A 22,539-nucleotide genomic window follows, 5' to 3' on the forward strand; every position below is an offset into this window, starting at 1 on the left:
TGGCTCCTCCTTAACCAATCAATGAAAACAAAGCGGGATGAAGGACCATCGAAGGCCCCGCGCGGGCTTTCAAATGAGAGAGAGAGAGACCTTTTTATTTGGGTGGAGTGTGTGGTTTAAACGTGACGAAGGAGCGAGGCCCCGAAGCCCCTTTCCCTCAGCGCTGAGAGGCGCCTCCCTCTCCCTCAGGTTTTGGCGGGAAAGGGGCGGGGCCCCGCGCGTGACGCAGCCTCAGAAGCCCCGCCTCCCCTCCCTCCCTCCCTCCCTCCCTCCGAGGCCGCTTCCGCTTCCGCCGCCGCCGCCTGAGGGGAAACCGAATCAGCCCGAGCAAGATGGCGTCGCTCTCCGTCTTGCAGGCCTCGCCGGCCGGCGCTGCCGGGGGATTCAGCTTCCACAACTGCGCCAGGCCAGTGGCGGCCCCGGGGGGGGAGAAGGGGGCGGCAGGGCGGGGGGGGGGCGGCGTCGGGGGGGGAGCGGGGGCGGCGGCGTCGCGGGCGCCGGAGGGGAGCCGGGCGGGCGGGCGGGCCGTGACTCAGGAGGCTCCGAGGCCTAGCGAGGCCCTGGCGCGGGTGGGAGGGAAGGGGCTCCTCTGAAGAAGAAACAACAACGACAATGGTAATAAGTGTCGCGCGGTTTCCCCGAGGAGCTTCCTTCAGGGCCTTGGGCTTCGCCTGAGCGCTCAAGCCGCCTTGGGATCCGCGGGTGCTCCGGTCTTTCCGGGGTCGGGAGGAGGAGGAGCCCCCCGAGACCCCCAAGGGCCCCCCATGGAGTGAGCGGGCAGGCGGCCCTTGGGGGTCTCAAAGAGAGAAGGAAGGGCTGCCGCCTCGTCACTGTCAACCTCTTGGAAAAGCTTAAACCTGAGGGTTTCTTATCCACGCGTGGATTTCTTTTCTCCTCAGTAACTAGGCAGCTGATGGAGGGGGGAAATAGCGCTCAGGTTCTTTGCTGGGGGGGGGGGAAAGACGGGAATAATAATAATAATAATTTATATCCTGCCTTTCCCAGCCAAAACAGGGCTCAGAGCGGCTAACATCAAATGTATGACACATTAACATAAAATCAGACAATCAGTTAAAATACATCCTAAAATCAGATCAAGGTCAGCATAAAATCCAGTCAGATGGCAACCTGCAGATTAGGATTGGGGACCTTAAGTGCTGACCAGGCCCAACTGTTTGTGCTGAACTTATTGGGAGGCCACTTTCATGCAAGTGTTTATGAAGGGATTGGGAGTCAGGCTGAACCCCGACCAAAGGCCAGGCGGAACAGCTCCATCTTGCAGGCCCTGCAGAAAGATGTCAGATCCACCTTTTTATCATGCTGGGCAGCCCATGCAGCGGCCCTCCACCTGTGGGTCCCCAGATGTTGTTGGACTACAACTCCCATCATCCCTGAGCTCTGGCCTTGCTAGCTAGGGGTGATGGGAGTTGTAGTTCAACAACATCTGGGGACCCACAGGTGGAGAAAGGCTGTCTTAGAGCCTGGTGCTGACAATCCCACTTTTGCCAGCTTGCAGGTTTGATCCCTGCGTGGGACGGCTGCATATTCCTGCCTTGCATGGAGCTGGACTAGGACTAGGTGATCCTTCGGGTCCCTTCCAACACTGCGGTGCTATGAATCCCATGTTTGCCAAATCTTATCTCCTCCCATAGGAGCAAACAGTTGCTAGTTCCCCCACCCCCAATTATAGGGGGGGAGGGTAGAAGAGAATTGCAGGGGTGGGGGGAAGCGTGAGGGTTGTTGATTTGGCTCCAAACTGCTTGTGTGTGCGCTGTCACCATCAAGGGAAAACACACTTGCCTGATCCCCAATAGGGTGGGTGGAGCACGCAAAAGCGATCCAGTGTTGTAGCCGACAGGTAGTCCAGCCCTTGGGCAGGCTTACTTAGAAGGTAAGTAAGGTTTGATTTCATTCTAGCAGGACCTGCTTATACTCTTCAATTTCTAAGAATAAAAAATTTAAATGCATGACCAGCGTCTGGGGTGGGTGTGTCCTATAATGAACTAGTCAGGGGGCCAAATTCAGGGAGCGATGGAGGTAGGTTGCTACCTTCCTGACAAGCCCTCTTCCTTTTATTAAATCGGGAGGAGTGGGGTGTTGGTGGGCTTGGTGCTTGCATTGGTTCCTTTTGCTGCATTCACTTCTTTCTCATCCTCTGGCAATTAGCGTCGCCAGGATCTCCTTAGACTATTTATGGAGAAGACTTTTTAATTTTTAGCACCAGTGCCTGGTTTTCATGATTACCTCCTGTTGTAGGAATTCTCACCTTGAAGCGGAGGGGACCAAGAAGGGTCTGCGCCTTCCCACAGCCCGCAAGACTGGCACCACCATTGCTGGGGTGGTGTTTAAGGTGAGGCCCCAATGCTTGTTGCAGTAAAATCAGCTCTTTCAGTGTTCGTCCCATGCATGTCTACTCAGAAGCAAGTCCTACTAAGCTTAGTGACACTTGCTTCCAGGAAAGTGGGTCTAGGATTGCCATCTCCCTTTCTTTCTCTAGGATGGGGTAGTACTTGGAGCAGATACAAGAGCCACTGAAGGGATGGTTGTTGCTGACAAGAACTGTTCAAAAATACACTATATATCTCCAAACATTTAGTAAGTATATACATTACTAACCTTTTTCTAGGCCTGCTCATGACCACAGATTTTGTGGAAGTGGAAAGTTGCAAAGTATTTGTTTCTAATGGAGGGAACCAGGGAAAAGTAGGAAGAAAAAGCATGGGTATTTAATTGCTCATGTTTGACAAAGGGATTTCTCTGTCCTCTCCTGAAAATGACCAGCTGCTTTAATGGACTAAGACTGCCTAGTTAGCTTTTGGTTCCTACAGAGTGGCAAATGTGTTCCGGGGGTGTGTGGGGTGGCTGCCAACCAAGTGTGGCCATGGCTTCTAGATAATTGTTCAGAAGCTGCTTGTTTACTAAACGAAGTAAATACGTTTGCAGTTGTTGCGGTGCTGGAACAGCTGCAGACACAGAAATGACAACTCAGATGATCTCTTCTAACATGGAACTCCACTCGCTCTCTACTGGACGGCTTCCAAGGGTGGTCACAGCCAACCGGATGCTCAAGCAGATGCTCTTCAGGTAACTGGCTTGCGGACTGAGCTGTGCTGTTGCCACTGTTTGCCTCCTTCCCTTTCTCTCTTCATTCAGTTAAGCAGTGTACAGACACATGTAGTTGGGAAAGTTCAGCAGTCGAGTGGCGTGTTCTAAAATATGTGTGTGTTTAAACAATTTTACAAGCAGAAGCCTCCAGGGGCAGCATTTAAAAATGGAAACTTTTGTGTTTGTCACCAGCATTCAAAATTAACCAGTCTCCAATCTCTTTTTCGACTCAGTGGCGCCACCTAGCAACCAAAATGAGATTTCCAGCTAGGTGATTTGTGACCAAGATCTCTGGCTGTGCAGGAGAGCCAAGGGCAGCATCTGAAGCGGGGTTCCCTTTCTGCTTGCTCCCAGGGAACTTTTTGATGTGCTAAAGGAATTTCTCCCTGGGGCCCAAGGCAGCCTTACTTGTGGTTCTTTCTCACTGCTGTTTTTGTTACCACCCCGAAATGCAAGTGTTTAAATACCTCCCATCTAGCTGTGGCTGCCGGGCCTCTGCACACTTCTGCCCAAAGGCTTGGACTTGCCAGCAATGAGCTGCTGACCACGGGAAAGAGAGTGTGACCCCCCATCACATGGTGGGAGAGAGGAGGGTGGGTGGACGGACTGGTGGGAGGGAGGCAGGATTATGCAAAAACGAGATCTCCAGAGCACAGTCTCTTCCACGGCTGCTAGGGGAGGGGTTGAATTGGAAAGGACCCCTCACTGCAAAAAACAGAGAGAGAGAGAGAGAGAGGGAACAAACCAGAAGCTGCCTCATTGCATGGCCCCTTCCTCTACACCACAGTTGCATGTAGGCTTTGTGTGGCATCTCGGTGCCCTGTGTGGAGGGAGGGAGTCGGGAGGACTAGCCCCTCACCTCAGCTGATCAGCCTTACTTCCTCCTGCCCTTTGCTTCCATGCCCTTTCTGCCCAAAGCTTTCACCCTGCTCGCCTCCAGAACAGGCTGGCTGGAGCCACTGGCACATCCTACCGAGGGGGGCAGAAAAACTGCAGCAGAGAGGGAGGGAGGGGCAGAGGATGTGCCCCTTTGCTGTGTGGGTGGCTGCTTGCTGGGGATGGGTGGCTGGCTTGTGTGAGGGATACCGCCTATCTGCTGGCCTAGCAGAGCAGGCAGGCGGGAAGCAGCCCTTTATGGGACGTGGGTGGCGCTGTGGGTTAAACCACAGAGCCTAGGACTTGCTGATCAGAAGGTTGGCGGTTCAAATCCCCGCGACGGGGTGAGCTGCTGTTGCTCAGTCCCTGCTCCTGCCAACCTAGCAGTTCAAAAGCACGTCAAAGTGCAAGTCAATAAATAGGTACCGCTCTGGTGGGAAGGTAAACAGTGTTTCCGTGCGCTGCTCTGGTTTGCCAGAAGCGGCTTAGTCATGCTGGCCACATGACCCGGAAGCTGTACGCCGGCTCCCTCAGCCAATAAAGCGAGATGAGCGCCACAACCCCAGAGTCATCCACGACTGGACTTAGCTGTCAGGGGTCCCTTTACCTTTACCTTTAAAGCCTTTTATACTGCAGAGTAAAGGGCTGCTTCCTGCCTGCTGAATCTGCAAGGCCAGAGAGATGTGGCTCTGTGAGCCTGCCTCCAACCACCAACTCCATGTGTCTTATGTCTCTGGCTGGGACTCTCTGTCCTGCAAGCCAGAGACTTTGGGCAATGCGCAACTGATAGGTAGACAGACAGGCAACACTTCCTCCTCACCCCTCTCTCTTTGGGAAAGCTTCAAGTCCCTGTGAATCAAACCAGTGGTGAAGGCTGCCGGGTGCGCGGCCACCATGTTTCCTCTTTGCTCAACTTCGGTTTGCGCAGCATAAGCTGGGCGAGGTTGTGTGTGCATGTTTTGGGGCAGCTGCTTTTTACTCTCTGGGAAGCCCATCTGTTTCACGAGAGGAGTCTTGACGTTTCAACACTCTTAAGCAACCCCCTTCTTTTCCCGCCCCTGCCTTTGAACTGCCGCCACCACTGGAGTTTGTGTGCATTTTGAGAGAGAGAGAAAACTGCACAGAACTGCATGGCTTGCACTGCCCCTGCTTTTGCAAGTTGGCTGTGGTCGTGCTCTTTTGGTGCTGCGCTGCTTGCAGATCCCCTGGCTCACGCAGGCACACAGTCCCTTTTTTCCACTGAAAAGGCACCTAGGCATTCTTGAAGTGCCTGGAATGCAGGTTTAAGGTGTCATTAGGCTCCTAGCTTTTATATCCCAGTTTCTAACACTGTTTGGAATGCATTTCTGGTGTTCACACACTCTTATGCTAAACACATTCATGTCTTCCAGGTATCAAGGTTACATTGGCGCAGCCCTGGTTCTGGGTGGGGTAGATGTCACTGGGGCCCATCTTTACAGCATCTATCCTCATGGATCTACTGACAAATTGCCTTATGTCACAATGGGTGAGTCTTTCCCTGTTACAATTTAGGTAACTGCACTGCCCCCTAGTGGAAATCTGTCGTAATTAGTTTTTCTTTCCTCATTTTTACTCTTGTGTGTGATTCTGAAATGTTGTTAGTGTTGTAGAAAGTGAAAGTAAAACAGGGATCTCATACTTTGTGTGATCCTATCTCTTGGTGCCTAATAATAATACTTTAAATCATTGGCAAATTGTAAATGGCTGTGCGGGGAGATGGGAAATGCAGCTTGTGCGGATTTGCCAGAGACTCCCAGAGTGTAGCTTCAGTGCTGAATGGCAAATGTTTTGCTAAATCAAATCCCAATGCAGTGGTTCTTCATCAGAACATTAAAGCAAACACACACAAAGTTTCTGAAATGCCATCAGAACCTCTAGAGAAATTACACTGTAAGGATGATTTCAGTTTTCTTAAAGCAGCCCTGTAGCTTATATAGGGGTTGTCAGCAGCAAAAATAATGTTAGCTGACTGAAAATTCAGCTGTGTAGCACTTGCCAGTGGAGAGTGCGAGAGCTTCTAATTTATTGTTTTGCTCTTGAAATGGATGCAGTAGTTAATAGGCAAATGCTACTATGGATGTTTGGTGGAGTTTGTTCACATAGATTCAATTCATTCTGACCCCAACTTCACTTTGCTCTAATGCTTTGCCGCCTATATGTACAAAAAACCTCACACCTCTGTCTTTACTAGGGTCAAACATTTTCTTAAATTAATTGAAGAAATGATGTGTGTGCGCACACACAAAAAAACCATAGAAGCATCTCTTTTACAGGTAGCCCTAGTTAGATTATGGAAGAGGTGTACTCAAAAATTACTGCATCTGTATGGTTTATTTTGATGTTCTTTCATGCCAGTCCTGGGCATAGAGAAGCAGAGTTGTACAAAATGCTTAGAACAACAGAGTGTAGCTTTTTTACACCAATAGATGGTGCCATGGTACCCTACAAAGTAGTAAATTATTTATTCTGTGCATGAAATCTATTTTTGAAAGAATGCTATTATAGGATTTATGATGTAATATTCTATTCAGACCCTTATATGAATTAACATAAAATATGAAATTGGATTAATATTTATAAATGTGCCCTGAAACTTATAAATTATTAAACTGCTGAACAATAAATTACCTTGCTGCATTTGTATAGTGAATGATTAGTGACCCAAAACTGCAGGATTCATGTCTGCCTTGCACCAGGAATCCTTTGACCCTGTTTTGTTTGAAGCTGTAGAGCATGGCTGTCCTATGAATATTGTTCACTGAACCCAGGGAAAGAAATCTGACTGGTAAGGACTGCTGTCATTAAATGGGAATAGGCTTCTAAGCCTGTGAAGCCTGACAGTATTAATCTGTCTGTTTTATCTACCATGCTGCTATTCCTTTAAAAAGAGAAGAAGAAGGAGGCTGCAATTCCAGCATGTTTAAAAGCAAACCACACTGAACTCCACATCACTTGTTTCCAAGTAAACGTGCTTAGGGTTGGGCTATTGCATACCTGACAGTGCCTCATTACAGGGTACATTGTGCAGATCTCTGGTCTGGTAAATATCATACAGTATGGACAACTTCAGTCTACTGTTTAAATAATTTGTCCAAATGTAGGGGCCATGTTTTAGATGTGATACTGCAGACTGAGAGTCTGAAGAATGAATTTCTTGCTCCAGTGTGTAGCATACCTAGGGCTTAGGGATTACAATCTTGAAATGATCATAAAACCAGACATCAAAATTCATGCCCTCAAGCTCTGTTCTTGGGATGGATATCTGGCACAGACATGAATGTCTTGCAGTTCCTCTACATTGACACAACCCAGTTTTGGCCTCTTCCGGAAAGAAAGGAGCGCATCCTTTTGATGGGCAGATGTGATGCAATATGAACACAGTTTGTGTTTTTAGTACTCCTGTGAAGGCTGGCTGATCTCTTATGTGCCAAAATATTACCATGATTTTTAAACTCAACATTTTGACAAGCTCCACACTTAGGTTGGTGGCAGAGAATACATATTTAAGTCAGAAGGACTTAGCTATCACAGCAGAATAGTAAATACTCAGACCTGCTCATATTTGATCAGATGTTAGGCACACACAAGGCAGCAGTATTGCTATTCCGTGATTCCTCCATGTATCTACAAACTGAATACTAATTTCCCCATACCTTTCTCTTGTTATTTTAAGCAATATTTTACGTGTGCGTGAGGCCTCTGTATTGTTGCTCAAAACAGTCAAAGAATAGAAATCCAGCATTTTGTGCCTAAATAAGAGACCAGTGTCGTTCCTTAGAAGGAGTTTAAAACATACTCAGTGCTTACTCAGGAGTGAAAACATCAAATTAAAGTGTTTATGCTGACAAAGGACAAATGCGGATTTCAGCAAACGATGCAAGATTGTCTGATTGCTGGCTTGTCTAGAAAAGCTTCTGGCCATGGCTATATAATGAAATGCATGCATACAATTAAAGGGCTTGAAGCCTGTACTTCAGACTTGGGAAGCAGCAAGATGCATTCTGGTGGTCTCTTGTGGCTGAGGCTGATCTCTTGGCACCAGTATTGTTTCATATTCATAAATCAGCTCTTCATGCATTGGCAATGTCTGTCTGCCGCACAGGCAATGCCACCAAGAGACCAGGCCTCTCAGCCAGGAACCAGAGTGAAAAATGATGCCGATCGATGGGTCTGTGGAGAGCACTGGATATCTACCTAGGAGGAGCAGCAAATTGAATAACAATGAGCGCTTGTGAATAAGTGCGCTGTCAGGGACTGTTGACACTGATGGATTAGAGAAATCTAAATGTTACTCTCTTCACAGTGCATTTGTTTGCCAGTGTGGCAGGCAGAGGCAGCAGCAAATAGGTTCTTGAATGCTGGAAGATGCAGAAGGCTATTTAGTAAAAGAAAGCACTCTTCACTGAATGTTTGACGTTCCGAAGGCTGCTAGCTGCAGTGTGCAAATGGACAAGTCCAATATCAGTTAAATATGGGACAGCAAGGTCATTTTAAAACACAAAAAGTATTTCTAGGTCATCAGATGTATGAAGAGGAATTCTGTGACTCTGCAATGTAGCAGTAAAGAGAACATCATTCAGATATTATTATTATTATTATTATTAATAATAATATATTGCCCTATACCCGGAGATCTCAGGGCGGTTTACAGAAGAGAGGACAGTTCACAGAAAAGATTCCCTTTCTTGTTATTCTTTCTGGGTCTAATAAAAAAAAAAATCACTTTTGAGATTGGTGTAGAACTTATTTCTAGGCTGTTTTTAATTTATATGCAGGTAGCACTGAGAAACTTATGTGCCCTGATCAGTTTAATTTAAAATATTTTTAAAAGCACCCTTTATCAGTTAAGATATCCGGATGATGTGCAGAATAAGACCAAAAGTGTCCATATAACCACAAAAGCCCCACGTATAAAATACAGCCTAAACAACTTTACAAGGCAGCAAAATATAATAATGCAAAGCAGCTCAAGCAAGCAGGAAAGTTTTGAATTAGCACTGTGAAAGATGACGTTGTCGGTGCCTATGAAATTCTGTGGGGATGTTCCACAATTGAAATGCCACGACAAGAGGCATGTTCCTTCTTGTAGCATGTTCAATAAGAGCCTGGCCCACAGCAGGTTGTAAGATGGTTGTAGGCTGGTGTTGGGGCAGGTGCTGCGTCAGGCAATTTAAGAGCATGCTGTCGCAGACTGCCTTGTGACCAGCGTGGTGCAGTTCTCTTCAGTGTTGGGGGGCGCATGGCATCCAGAGAGGTCCGTGCAGCTCCTGTCCCCAAATGTAGGCCTGTTGACTGTGGGCTTCTGGCGTTGAAGAGAATGGGCTAATTGATGAAGCTGCCTTGAGTATTTTGTGGTGCTTTGAGAAAGCGAGGGTGGTCTGTTACCCAGGCTTGCTGCCCAACGTTCTGGTTTAGTGCCTCTCACTTCATTAACCCTTTTGTGCTGTTTTTGCCAAGCTATATGCCATGATAGCCATCGTTTAAAATGCCAGCTCTGTGTCTTGGTCACACAAGCATGATCAAGAAATAGGAAACCAGGGTGAAGCTGTGCAGAAAGAGGCTGCCTCCCCTAGTTGAGAACATCGTTCCTGGACATAGCAGGGAGTGAGCTGACGAGTGATTGGGGGGAGAGATAGGATGTGCCCCCCCCCGGCAATATCCAGTCTCTGAATCCATTAAGGCTCTTCTTTGAAAGTCAGAAATGAGAGTGCTGCAGCTGCAAAGATGGGGATCAGAACCTGCCCCTACCACAGATGGTTGGGGAACGGGCTGGTGGTAACTTCGTGCCTGTGTATATATCTTTACAGTATGTTCTCTGTTCACACCCTACTTGTCCCCTGCCTTCCAAAATGTTGGGAAATTTGCTAGCGTGTGAATGCAAAATGGGCTGTTTCAGAAACAAGGGCTAGATATAAATTAAATAAAAAATAGATTGTTGTGGAATATTTCTTCTGCCTCATTACAGCTCTTGTCTTGCCTGTTAAAACTCCAGTGCAAGGCTCTCCCAGACACCTTGCTTGCCTCTTATTCCACCTGATTCTGCTTACTCCCGTTGGGGAGCTTGGCAGTAAGGCTTGCCTCATAAACTGCATCCAGAGCAGCCCTACAGGACTTCACTGTGACCTCCTTGTGGTTCAGTGCAGTTCTTCTTGTTTGTTATTTTTGGCAGCTGGCATATTTTGTGCATGTTGCTCTCCTCTCCTGTTAGCCGCTTGCAAAGAATTCCTTTTTGTTTCCCATTCCTGCCTTTTTGAAAATGGAGCTGTACGTTGCTGGGAGGCAAAAATGAATAGCCATTGCCTGGAGTATGAGAAGATGCTTTGTGCACCCTGCTGTTTATAAATGTGATGTATTTGGTACTGTAACGGTAATGATCCTCAGCCACAGCAATGTTCCATAGCAGGAGGAGTCTTTGTCACATTCGCTGGAATTACCATGTTCATTGATTTGTGTCTGTAAATCTGCCTCTACCCTTTAAATTTGATCTATAATTGGACCTCCTTAAATGGTTCAGATAAGATAGTCTGTATTTTCTCAGCAATGTCACTGTCAGCTTCTCCCTTTTCATTATACATTCAGCAGACTTGATAAAATCAGCAGGACACCTCATTTGAAACTCTTTAATCGCTGCCTTTTTCTTTACTAAACCATTGAGGTGGTCAAGCGATGTACACAAATCATTTTAAATGGAAAATATGGCTTTCTGGGTGACCCAGCTAAACAGATAGTGGTATGCAAAACAAGTTAAAAAGTAATAAATGCCAAAAAATCTCCTAATTGGCATAAAAAATTGTTGCTAACTTTATTCAATCTCCAAAAGCAGAGCATCCTGAAATACTGTCTGGGCTGCACTGAAACATGATGATGATGTCTGTGCAGGGAAGATTCACATTCTCTTCTGAACAAAGCTTATTTAAGATTGCCGAATAGTTCATAGCCGCTCTTTGCCTGGACTTTTAATGCCTGGAGCTGACATTGGAAAAGGGGGTTCTTCTGTTAGTATTTTTGTAGGACAGCTTTTGGAATCGCCAAATGTGTGTGTTTAAACCTTTTTGTGTGATTCATGTTTGCCACTCTGGTGTGCTCTGCCTTACTGTTTTTTTAGTGCAAACTAGAAACAATCCAAAACACAATAAAATAAAACACAATTGAACTGGGGTAGATGAGACTGAATGGCCACCCGGATTCCTATATCTTTCTGTGCATGTGCTAAACCAACCCACTGAAATAATCTGTTCCTTTCAGCTGATCCAAATGATTTTAAAGCCCTAGTCTGCCTCTTCTCAAAGCTTCTGGCTTGGTCATACGTGGCTCAGTATATATATTTCTAGAAAATATCTCAGCTGTTCTAGAAATGTTGCCCCAATCCCCCTCCCTCCCTCCCTCTCTCTCTCTCTCTCTCTCTCTCTCTCTCTCTCCCCCCCTCTCTCTCTCTCTATATATATAAAACTCCAGGATTTAGAGAGGTGCTTCTGGTGCTTCTAAAGGCTTGGTCATATCCAGTAGGATTTTTTTACTTGCCTTGAACAGCATGACCACCCACCACCCTCTCTGCCATACCACTCCACTATTCACTTTTGATATTGAGAATATTTTCAAAAGCATTTGGGAAGGGGGCTGGGGTTCAAGAAATAAAAGCTGAACGTGCTCCCACTAAACCCTGGTGCAGCTTCCGATGGGAGCTTGGTATGAGTTATCAACCTGCTTTTTCCCTTTGCCTTTCTTCAGAGTAAGGCTCCGTTTGTTATTGAGCTTGGACAAGAGATGCTGCTCTAAAGTAGCAAAACAAATGTATGAGAATGTAAATCAGTATCTGTAAAGTTCTTGTCTCATTGTCGCCTTTTCTGTTCTGTCATTTGAAAACCACAATGGTGTATTGGATGCAACCAAAAAAATTAAAATGAAAACTTTTCCTTGCTCTTTTCAGGTTCAGGTTCATTGGCAGCTATGGCAGTTTTTGAAGACAAATTCAAGCCTGACATGGAGGTAAACACTCTCTCCGCCTCCTGTGCTCCCACTGTTTATTTGTATAATTGTGATAGTAGCATAGTGTGATTTGTAGGATGGGGTCCTTTGAATGGTCTTTAATGGTTGGTTTTCAGTTACAGCAATGCCACAACAGTCTGAAGAGTCACTTTGTTGTCTTCTGTGGGGATTATCCAAAGTATTGTTTCTGTGCTAATAAATACGCACAAAACTTGAGTTAGACACAAAACTGTAAAATGTGTGTACCTGTGGAGAAATCCGTGCAAGTCTGACACCTGTGCCTTGTGGATGTAATTGCAGGAATTCTTCAGGATGTGTTAAACACATACCTAATGTTTCCTCAAATGCTGGTGTTTCCAGATATTTTGTGCCTGACTCTTTAAGCTGTGAGTGCAAAAGTGGAAGGTATGGGTGATTATTGGGTCTCTAGCCTGTGCATGTTCTTCACAAAGCCACATTCTGTGCCCTTGAGGTTTTTTTTAAAGTGGAGACTGGCATTGAAGTTACTTTTTGTGGCTTAGTGGTTCTCTACTCCCAGCTTGTCAAGGGTGAAATCCTCAGTACCATATTTGTGTGTCGCAACAGCAGAATGGCTAAAAATGGGAGCAGAAATAGTATATTTCTAGTTGCTTAAAGGCCAGCCTGATTTAAGCAATTGTCATGTACACAATCAAGCGGCATTTTTAATTGGCTGCTGAATTGAGCATAAACAGGAATCCATTAATTTTGGTTGGCCATGGTAGCTGGTGCTGCTGCCTCTGAGTATCTGAAAACAATGTACTTTGCTTTCTGAGTCCTTTGAAGGAAGCCCAGTACAGAGTAATGGAAGAGCCCTACCTGTCCCTTGCCAGAGCTGTTGGAGGTTCTATTTATTTTCACAGAAGAGCAAAATGTGACTCAGCACTCAGTTGAAATTGACAGCTTGTCTTGGGAAAGCAATCACCTTCAGCCCAACATTTGTACTTGATGGGTGATTGTATTAATGAGTTGGATCTTAACTGCTGCTATCCTGGTAATATCACTACTTAAGTCACAGTGAACATCTCCTAGATAGGCCAGGCTCCTTTGTCACCCTCGCAGAGTACACAAGGCTCAGATTAGCAGGCCAGAGCTAACCCAGCAATTCTGAGCTTTTATTCTTGATTGAGAATGGATGAGAATGGAGAAGACCAATACTTTGTGTGCCTGTGGTGTCACTTGTCAAGGTGCAGAAGCATCACAAAAGAGGGGCTGCCCCATTTGCCCCAGGGTCTTCGCACCTGACTGTACTGCCTTGGCAGTATTTTTGTTTGTTTATGATTTCACTGGTTTATTAATTTCCATACCACTCTTCATCCAAAGATCATCATCATTACTATATTAATGCTTTAAAGAGAGCAGCTTGCTTTGTCATCTGACTAGAAGAAAGAAGCAAATTTCCATTTTGAAACAGCTTAAAACCACATTTTTGGGTTTATATGGAAAAATTGGAGTGAGGATCCCCTCCACTCTTGCCCCATTCCTTCTCCTTCATCTTTCAGCCACTCCCCTCCCTTGTTGGAAAAAACAAATGTTTTATTGGCTAATCTGGTTTTATGGGAGGGAGAGAATTGTATCTGGCTCTGACTACTATAGATAGCGTGGACTACCCAGTGCATGTGGATTTGGATAGCAAAAAGGCTATAATTCTGTTTGTGTATGTGCTGTTTTTAACTATGAAGGGAAGCTATATCTTGGCCAGAATGAAGTACCCCTTTTTAGATGGGTGTTCTCTAGCACAAATTCCTTGAAGGTTTAGTAGCATAACAGGTTGCACGATGACAGCGCCTCTGTGAAAAGACTGAACAATATTTGGTAAATCTCTGTACCACCCCAATGTGTTAATGCTGAGTTGGTCAACTGCTGATGCACATGCAGTGAAAAGAACTTTAAAAATCTTGGTGCCGTGGTCATTAAAATGTGTAGAAAATTAATATTTTTTTCTGTCAAGATTAATGCAGCTCCTTTGTTTGCTAATTGTCAGAATATCTTGATAGAGCTTTTAAAGGGCAGTGGTGTTCTTCAAGACCATCACATCACAGAGAAATGATTCAAAGGCAAACTGTCCTGCACCCTCTGGTATCAACTTGCAAATTAGCATCTGGAATCTAATTAAACAAGCTTAATGAAATCAGCAGCTGAATACTGCAGGAAAAGACAATCAGCCCCCACCCCCTCTGATATATATTCTGTACTACTGAAGCCGTTCACCAAAAGCATCGTGTGAGCACAGTTAAAGAAATTAGCATTTATTTGAAGACAAGGAACTGTTTTTTTCATTCTGTTACGCTTTTGGCATGCGCCAGCGTCCCCAGAGAGCCGTGCCACAACACATAGTGCACAATATTTATAAATCTGACAGGCAATAATAGCAACTTGAAAAATTTCTTTTGCTGGAATTTCAAGTTGAGAGCTGCCAAAAGCTGAGAGGATCAAACCTGCTCTGGCAGCTGCTGTGCCCTACAGTGAGAATAGCAGACTTTGAAGATGTTCGACTTAAAAAAACCAGGACTGCAGGCTTAGCCAATTTTTGCAGGTTTCTCCAGCCCTGGCTCTCCGCCGTTTGAAGATGAGTTGTCGAAGCTTCTACCACTGCCTCAGGCATCCTCACACCAGCAGGGCTTGCCCCCCCCCCCACCTCCGACCGCGTCTTGAGTTTTAGGTAGCAAGTGGCTTTGTTGGTGCCAAGTGTGACAGCCCTTCCTTAGGCTGTAGCGCAGAGTCTGTCTGTCGAGCCTTCTCAGGATAGATGAGTGGTGGGATGCTGGCCTCCAGAGGGGCTGTTACGGATTTCCAAGGATGGCAACTGCTTTAGGCCTAAAGCTCAGACATGTTGTTGATGCTTCAGACAGGAGGTTGAGCCCCTGGCCACTGTAGGGCAAGCACAGTTGTTCACATGTGCACCTAAACTTGCCTGAAATAAGAATGGGAGAGTGGTAAAGCTATTGATGGCTTGGGTTGAATTCTTGGAGCAGGGTTATACTGTTTGCATTCTGTAGCATCTTCCATTAGGAGAAATTCTAGGCCCCTAGGGACTTTCCCCCCTCTACCCTTGTGCAAGGCTAACATCTAAACATTTAATGCTTATTCATTTTAACTGAGATTAAATCTAGTTTGGGCAACCTTGGGGAGAGGCTGTGTGAGGGAATATGCTGCTTCCTCTTGCTTCTAGGAGATATGGTGGCATTTTTATATGGGTAGTTCTTCCAATCTCCAGTAATCTTGAAGCTGTTCATATCCTTAGCAATCATACGTACCTTACATGACAGAAAAGGGTCTTTCTTTCTTTCTTTCTTTCTTTCTTTCTTTCTGTGGTTAAATATTGTCATACTTTAGAGCAGGGGTCTGCAACCTTTAAGACAAAAAGAGCCACTTGGACCCGTTTCCGAAGGAAAAAAAACTGGGAGCCGCAAAACTCATCATTATAAAAATAACTTTTTTGTCACTTTTTTAATTATTTCTTTGTTTGACCCCTCAGAATTACTCCTCCTCATAGAAATAAACGTTAAATTAACAAGTTACCTTTTTTGTGTGTGTGTTCTTCACTCGCCTTCAAAACAGTGACCAGCGTACATGCCCCCTTTCAATGCAGTGACCAGTGTACATGCCCCTTACAATGTAGCGGGCGGGCGGGAAGGTGGCGTCGGGACGGTGCATGACTAACGCACACGCCGCCGCCATGCGACGTCACAGCCAGTACAGCGCCCGCCACAGTGGGGAGTGTCGGGGCGCACAATGCGCCTCCTCCCCTCGCTAGTATCTGCCCCGGAGCCGCGGCAAAGGTGTAAAAGAGCCACATGTGGCTCCGGAGCCGCGGGTTGCAGACCCCTGCTTTAGAGGCTTGGAGAGGACCAGAATTAATCTTGGCCCAGATGAACCATGCTGATTTGTTTCTCATTTCTGCCTGGAAACACCCCTGAGTTTGCAGGACTGGTGCATCGTATGCAGGACTTGTGGAAGGAAACAAGGGCACTTTCTTGAATGCTGGTAGGTTTGCTGGGCATCTTGCTAACAGGGCAACAGAGCTGGACTACAGCTGATGAGGACTGAAGGGGAGGAGGAGTGTGAGGAGACAGGAAGGTAAGGGAAAGTCAGCTCAGAAGAGGTGGAATTGCCTGCTGGGCTGCAGTCCTTCCTTACAGTCACATTTACTCACCATTTAGCAGTTTGAAGTTTTTTCCCTCCCGCAGCCTTGACCTGACTTTAGAAATAGTTTCTCTAGCAGTTTGCTGTTCCCATTGTGGTAGTTTGGTCTGTCGTGTTGGGGTGGGAGGGGTGGGAGAAGCATTGTGCTGTCCGATTTCATTGGTCCAGCATGCTGACATATTATTTATGTTGCTGTTAGGATTGCCCTTCTCTGAAGAAGGCCTAGCATTCCATTCTAGGACTAGTGGTGTATTATCAGATACTTTGCACTTCCTGATAATTGTTTACAGTGGTACCTCTGGTTGCGAACGCGATCCGTTCCGGAGGCCTGTTCACAACCTGAAAAGAACGCAACCCGTGTCTGTACAGGTGTGGGTTGCGATTTGCCGCTTCTGCGCATGCGCACGACGTCATTATGCGCATATGCACGAGCGGTGAAACCTGGAAGTAACCCTTTCTGGTACTTCTGGGTCGCCGTGGGACGCAACCTGAAAATGCGCAGCCTGAAGCAAACGTAACATGAGGCATGACTGTATATGAAAAAGGGCTCTGGAGATGCAGCTTCTGGAACTTGAGAGCCTCTGTACCGCTGCGCTTTAGGACAGTGCACTATGTATATTAGAGACAGTCATGCAAAGTACAAGTGAGCCCCCAGTGAAAAACAGCAAGTGCTGTTCCACGCCTTTTTCAACCATGGGGGCTAAAAGAAAGCAGCATTCAGAACGCCAAATTCAGCCCCACATGTTGGATTTGAACATCGGAAGCCAGGCAAGTGGCCTCTGCAGCCCAGCCCAGTCAGCCATCTGAAATCTGTTTTTGTTTGCAGATGTGAGGCATTTCGCCTGAAAGCCATTAAGCTGTAGCCACTCCGCAGAAGCTTGTTCCCATCATGCAAGCACCATGACAAATGCATTGTCTGCAATTCACATTCCCACTGCAGCGGAATATGAAACCCCTCTGCTTTAATAGGATGAGGGTGGCTGGTGAGTTCTGTGTGCAGATCTCACACGCACTATGAAGTCTGTGGAAAGACACAGTCCAGCCTCCTGCCTCCCAGAGCGTTTTGAAACCACAGCTCTAGAGTGCAAGGGTGGACTGGCCAATGGACTGCTTTTCTGGACTTAAACGGTGGAAGATTCAGGATCTGTAGTTCAGGATGGATGTGAAAGAACAGGCTCAGATGGGGATGTTGTGGAGAGCGAAGGAAATGACGGACATAATTATTTGCGGCCGGGCGCCTGATTAATGGCTGACAACAATGCTGATAGTTGGGAGTTTTTGTTTGTTTTTTGACAACCGCCGAAACTTAAAACTTGATCAGGTGCTGGCGCCTCATCAGTCTCATTTAGGCTTCCTGTGTGAGTGACTGACACTCTGGAGCGGTGACACGCTGCATATGAATGCTGGCTTCATTAGTGGGGCTGATCAAAATGCCCGTGTCCCTGCCACAGGGCTCAGGTGTGGGTGTCTTCTGGCTAATCCCCCCGGTTGACACTTGGTGTTTTAATGACTCCATAGGAAGGTGGCCGCGTGCTGGGGGGGTTTGCCAGCAGACGGCGGAGATCAAGGGAGACAGCCTGCATTAAGCGGCAGAGCTGCCTGAGCAACCTGCATCCCCACTGGCAGCACACACAGCTTAGGCAGAAGGCCTTTCAAAAAGGGGGCCCCTTTGCGGGGGGGGGAGCGCCCACCGCTTTGTGTATCTCTGGTGTTTGGCGCTTGCACTTTGCCTTGCCGGCTGCAGCCTCTCTGCCTTTTTCTCTGGGGCAGGAATTGTGAAGATTCGTGCAAGGATCCTGGTATTTCTCCAAACTTCGTCTCCCCATTTCCCTCTCTTAAATACAAACATAATTGGGGGTGCTAATTTGGATTTTCCTTCATCAGTGGAACTTTCTACCTGGCATGAATCTTTCTACCTGGCATGCACAAAAAAAGAATCCTGTGGAACTAATTATAGAAAAAACTCTTTTTTTATTTAAGGGGGGGGGGGATTTTCCAGTGATTGAGTATCTTGAGCTGTTTCATCAGTGTTCTCCCATAAGGAAATAATACATAAACGGTGGAATAAAACACCACACTATTATGAGCGTTCCATCTGCAGAAGTATTTCAGCTAGGCAGATGAAATGATTCCCCTTTTCTGCCCCCATGTAGGGTTCCAGGCCCCCCCCCCAATTTCAGGGTCCACACAAGGGGAAGGGGGGAGAGGAAAGCCCCTTTGCACCAGCTGAAGTGCTTGCATAGGACTTCCCCACGGGGTTTCTTAAGTGAATCCCATCCAAAGTTACCTTAAGGGTCCGATTTCTGTTAACACTGGCAGGCCTGCAGTTGCTTGCTAGTTTTCTTTAGTACTGTGTATAATTTGAAATTGTATGCTGAACTGTAGCACCTTTAAATTGAGAGGTGCAGCAACAGCCTGATGAACTTGGTGGAAACGAGTTAGTGCCGTTTAAAACTTGTATCCTATTATATGAGCAGGTCTGCTCACAGTGGACTGTTGAAATTTGGGGATGGCTTTCACTCCTCGCAGAGTAGGTATGCCAGGCAGGTAATTATTTTTGATGCATTTCTTAGGAGCCAAGTATTCAAACAAAAGTTGTATTACTGTTGTTTCTCGACGTGAAGGAAATGGTGAGATTTTCTTGGGGAAAATTCCCCCCCCCCCCATAATGCAAGACCGGTTTGTTGCTTCTGCAGCAAGCAAGAGTTCTTAATACAAAATACATTTTGTATGCAAAGAGCCAAGAAATACTAAGTGGAGGAGGGAGTGGGGGTCGGGAAATATTTGTTGTGAACTTTGGAGAGAGCTTTTATTGGAATTCCCAGAATACTTTAATGATGTGGTTGTGGACTCTTCCCCTGCCTCCAAGATTGATTTTTTTCCCTGTTGACAGTAAAACATGAACAAATACACCTTAATACCCAACAGAGGGTTGCTGTTATAACACCGTTCACAATTCTGCAAGCTGCCTTTTCTTTTTCTTTTTGGTTCTCTGTCCATTTCCACCTTTCTGCTGTCACACAGATCGAGCTCCTCACTGCAGCTGTGAGAGGATGGATTAAGAAGATTTATAAAATCAAGGCTTTTTTCTCACAGCATTCACTTGCTTGGATTTTGCTTCCAATCAGATCTTGGTTCCGTTTGCTACAATTTGTATCAGTAACAAATTAAATATGCCTGTGCATTTGTGTTTATCTTGTAGTAAATGAAAGCCCCTTGAAAATTCAGGTGGAGGCTGGCTCTGTGAGGTTTTATCCAGCAGAATGGCGGTGGCTGCTCATATAAGAATGAAATAAGAGGAGCCAGCCTTACTGAATGGTAGTTCTAGAATCATACATTTCTGCCTTGGCAGGTAATTCAACATAAATTGTTAATGTAAATTCAGGTTAGTGGGGAAGATATTTTTTACTAAAAAAGATAAACTGCTGATTAATTCAGTATAGAACTCAATTACAAATTGAAAGGGCCACTGCGGGACTCCAGAACCCTAAAGACAACAGATGTTGAATTGATACTCCAGCATATTTCACCCTGGTATGAAATATTAACATGGTTTATTATACTTGTGATGTAGATATGAGAAAGGGGAGGCCTGGCTTGCGTGTGTTTGTACTAGTGTGTTGTGAAAATAGCAAAGGTTCAGCCAGCTGTAATTAAAGGCTTTAAGAGATGGCTGATTCAGGGAGGATCTGAAGAACAAAGCCCAGTAAGTTTGTTTACAATTTGTTTTTAGATGTTTACAATGTGCAGAAGACAAATCATACAGCATGACATTTTTGCTAAATGCCCCAAAGGCAAGGACTCTTATATTGAACCTTGGCCTGCTTCAGATCGAGTTTCGTAACACGGGGTGAAAGAATGCTACTTTTGACCTGTGTGTCTTGTGATTCCATTTGGAGATTCAGCCTCTTTTCCCCACTTTATTGTTATGTCAGAAAAGGTAGGTTTGCATCATGCGTGACTGAAGTAGTAATGTTTCCTTGCTTCTCTGAAAAGCTCCTACCTGCAGTAACTCGTTGCAGAGTGCCTGTGTTCTTGTAAAATGTGGTTAACAGAACAGCCTGAAGGTTTGCTGTGCCAGAATGTGAGCCAAGGATGAGCTGCAGCAGCACACATGTTGATGGTCAAGGCCCAGCATTGCTGCCAGGAAGTCTCATTCATGCATGCAGAGTTTATTGTTGTGCAAAGCGCACTTCAAATAGCAGCACCCATACAAGGAGTGAATTCTCATGATGAAACAAACTCTTGTTTATTTATTGTTGCCAAAGCTTGTGTGTCTATGCTGTCTGTCATAGCTATATAGGCATCCTAGACAACACGTGCCCCCCCCCACTCCTAGATGTTTAAATTCTCAAACAGTGGGGGACCCATGACCTCATAATTTCTCTTGCATTGAGATCTGGAAGATTACAGTGTGGTTACATCACCTGTTTGATTTCCTGCCTCATTGAAGCAAACATTCACATGGCATTTGGTCTGTAACGTGGAAATCCACCACCTTTCGGTTCCCAGTGTGGAACTGAGAAGTGAGTCTTTTGTGTTCCTGATGCTTTTACTCTTGCTGCTGAATGGTAACCAGAACAGCCCGGCTCTGCTGCATTAGGAATATCACCAGTGAGGTAAAATGCTTCACAAATGTACACAGCTTGCTGTAGCATTATATGCTGGAGGCCGGGTTAGGGTCACTTCATCCAGCTATTTCTGGATGATTTTTTATGGGTCCTTCAATGCATCAGTTCATGAACAAGTTTGACCTTTCATTACGTAACTCATAATATGAGAGTATATATCCTGTACTGATATTTTTTTAAATACCCGTTACTACTTTTAAATTAATGCAGCTGGGGTACTGAGCGCAAAATAAGTTTTGAGTGCCATCCTATGAATGTTGATTTGGAAGTAAGTCCCAGCAAGCTCACTTGGGTTCCTGGGTAAATAAATGCGCCCTGGGTTGCCTCCTTTCCATGGGTGATGCGTTGTGGGGTGGGAAGGGAAACTTGTGGCCCTCCAGATGTTGTTGGGCTTCCAACTTCCCCCAGCCAGCCTGGGGCAGTAGTGATGGATGATGGAAGCTTTAGTTCAACACCGAAAGGGCCACAGGCTCCCCATCCCTGCTGTAGGAAATTGTCTCTTTAATTTTAGCAAATGGAGACTTGGTGTATGTGGGGTGACCTCACGTTGATTTCCTCTGCCCCTGGTCTCCTGCCCTTGTGATAGCAGGCAGCAGTGTTCTCCAGTTACAAAACTTGTGTTTCTTGATGACTTAGGAACTTGTGTGAAAAGCGTTGGATGGAGTGGAGAACTGGCACCACAAATTTCCCTTGTCCCAAATAAAACAATTGCTTCAGCAGTTTCTGGGTGATTGCTCGAAAGCTAAAGTCAGAGGAAAGCAATAATCTTGCCATCTTATTCCACTAGGACGTTGTGCTTCAAAGCAACAATCTCTGAATTGCTTTCCCCTCCTATTGTGCTTTGGGAAATAAGGAGCATTAGAACTCAGGTCTCTATAAGCCTGTATGTCTCTGTCAGTAGAAGTTGGGGGCTTCCAGCCTTCCCTCTCCTTTTAAAAAATAAAATAAAACAAGGGAGGGTATGCAGGAAGTAATCAAACCTTTTTGATATGGAGCAGCTGCACTGGGTTGGTTCTCTTCCTGAGCTTCCCAGCAGATTTAGCTCCGCTTCCAGTTATGTATTGATCTCGACAGAGTTTCTCCCAGAAGACAGGCATATCCACATTTCTATACAATCGAGGCTGCCGATTACTCTTCCATGGTCTAATTATCCTTCTCTAGGCTTTGGTATCCTTCAAGAGCTATCGTTTTGCTAGTCCCAAACTCCCAGCACTTCTGTATAGATTTTACTGCCGCTCTGACCTCCCGAATGCCCCCCTCCCCAGCCCAGTTATCTCTCTCAGATTCTCACTTAAAGTAATTTGTACATTTTATCTTTTTTATATATATAGTGAGGGCATAGAACATATTCCATTCTTCCACACTGGAACTATGGTGATGTGTTTCAAAATGTCAGGATGCAGCCGTTTACAGACACCCCAAAATACTGTTGGTGAATTTATAGGCACCTTTTCATGAGGTTGGAGTAGCTGGATGATGAAAAGCTGAAATAACTTTATGCAGGCTCTATATATGTAGAAATGTATTCACCTCTCACCCCATTTCAGTGGACGACTGGCATTCTCCAAACAGTCCCAGGTTATTTTTTCTAAGGAAAGAGACATCCAGAAATGGACGTGAGGCAGTTCTGGCGTAACGTTTTGTAGATGATGAAGTGACTTCTTTGCTTGCGACACAGCCAGCCTGCCTTTTCACTTGCAGAGTTGTCTCTCCTGTATGTGAATTAGGGTGCTCTGTACTCTTCCACCTGCAAATC

The 22,539-nt window shown here is 45.8% G+C and overlaps 1 protein-coding gene across 1 annotated transcript in view; it reads left to right on the top strand.

The window, feature by feature from the left end:
• Positions 1 to 278: 278 nt before the first annotated feature.
• PSMB7 (proteasome 20S subunit beta 7) overlaps positions 279 to 22,539 on the top strand; it is a 29,305-nt gene continuing 7,044 nt past the window's right edge. Inside the window, exons 1-6 of the mRNA XM_053373733.1 lie at positions 279 to 406; positions 2,257 to 2,350; positions 2,498 to 2,595; positions 2,944 to 3,084; positions 5,373 to 5,488; positions 11,930 to 11,988. Coding sequence (XP_053229708.1) covers positions 333 to 406; positions 2,257 to 2,350; positions 2,498 to 2,595; positions 2,944 to 3,084; positions 5,373 to 5,488; positions 11,930 to 11,988 — 582 coding nt within the window. The 5' untranslated portion in view covers positions 279 to 332. The remainder of the gene's footprint in view (positions 407 to 2,256; positions 2,351 to 2,497; positions 2,596 to 2,943; positions 3,085 to 5,372; positions 5,489 to 11,929; positions 11,989 to 22,539) is intronic.

Source organism: Podarcis raffonei, chromosome Z (assembly GCF_027172205.1).
Source record: "Podarcis raffonei isolate rPodRaf1 chromosome Z, rPodRaf1.pri, whole genome shotgun sequence".
In the NCBI taxonomy this organism is placed as follows: Eukaryota; Metazoa; Chordata; class Lepidosauria; order Squamata; family Lacertidae; genus Podarcis; species Podarcis raffonei.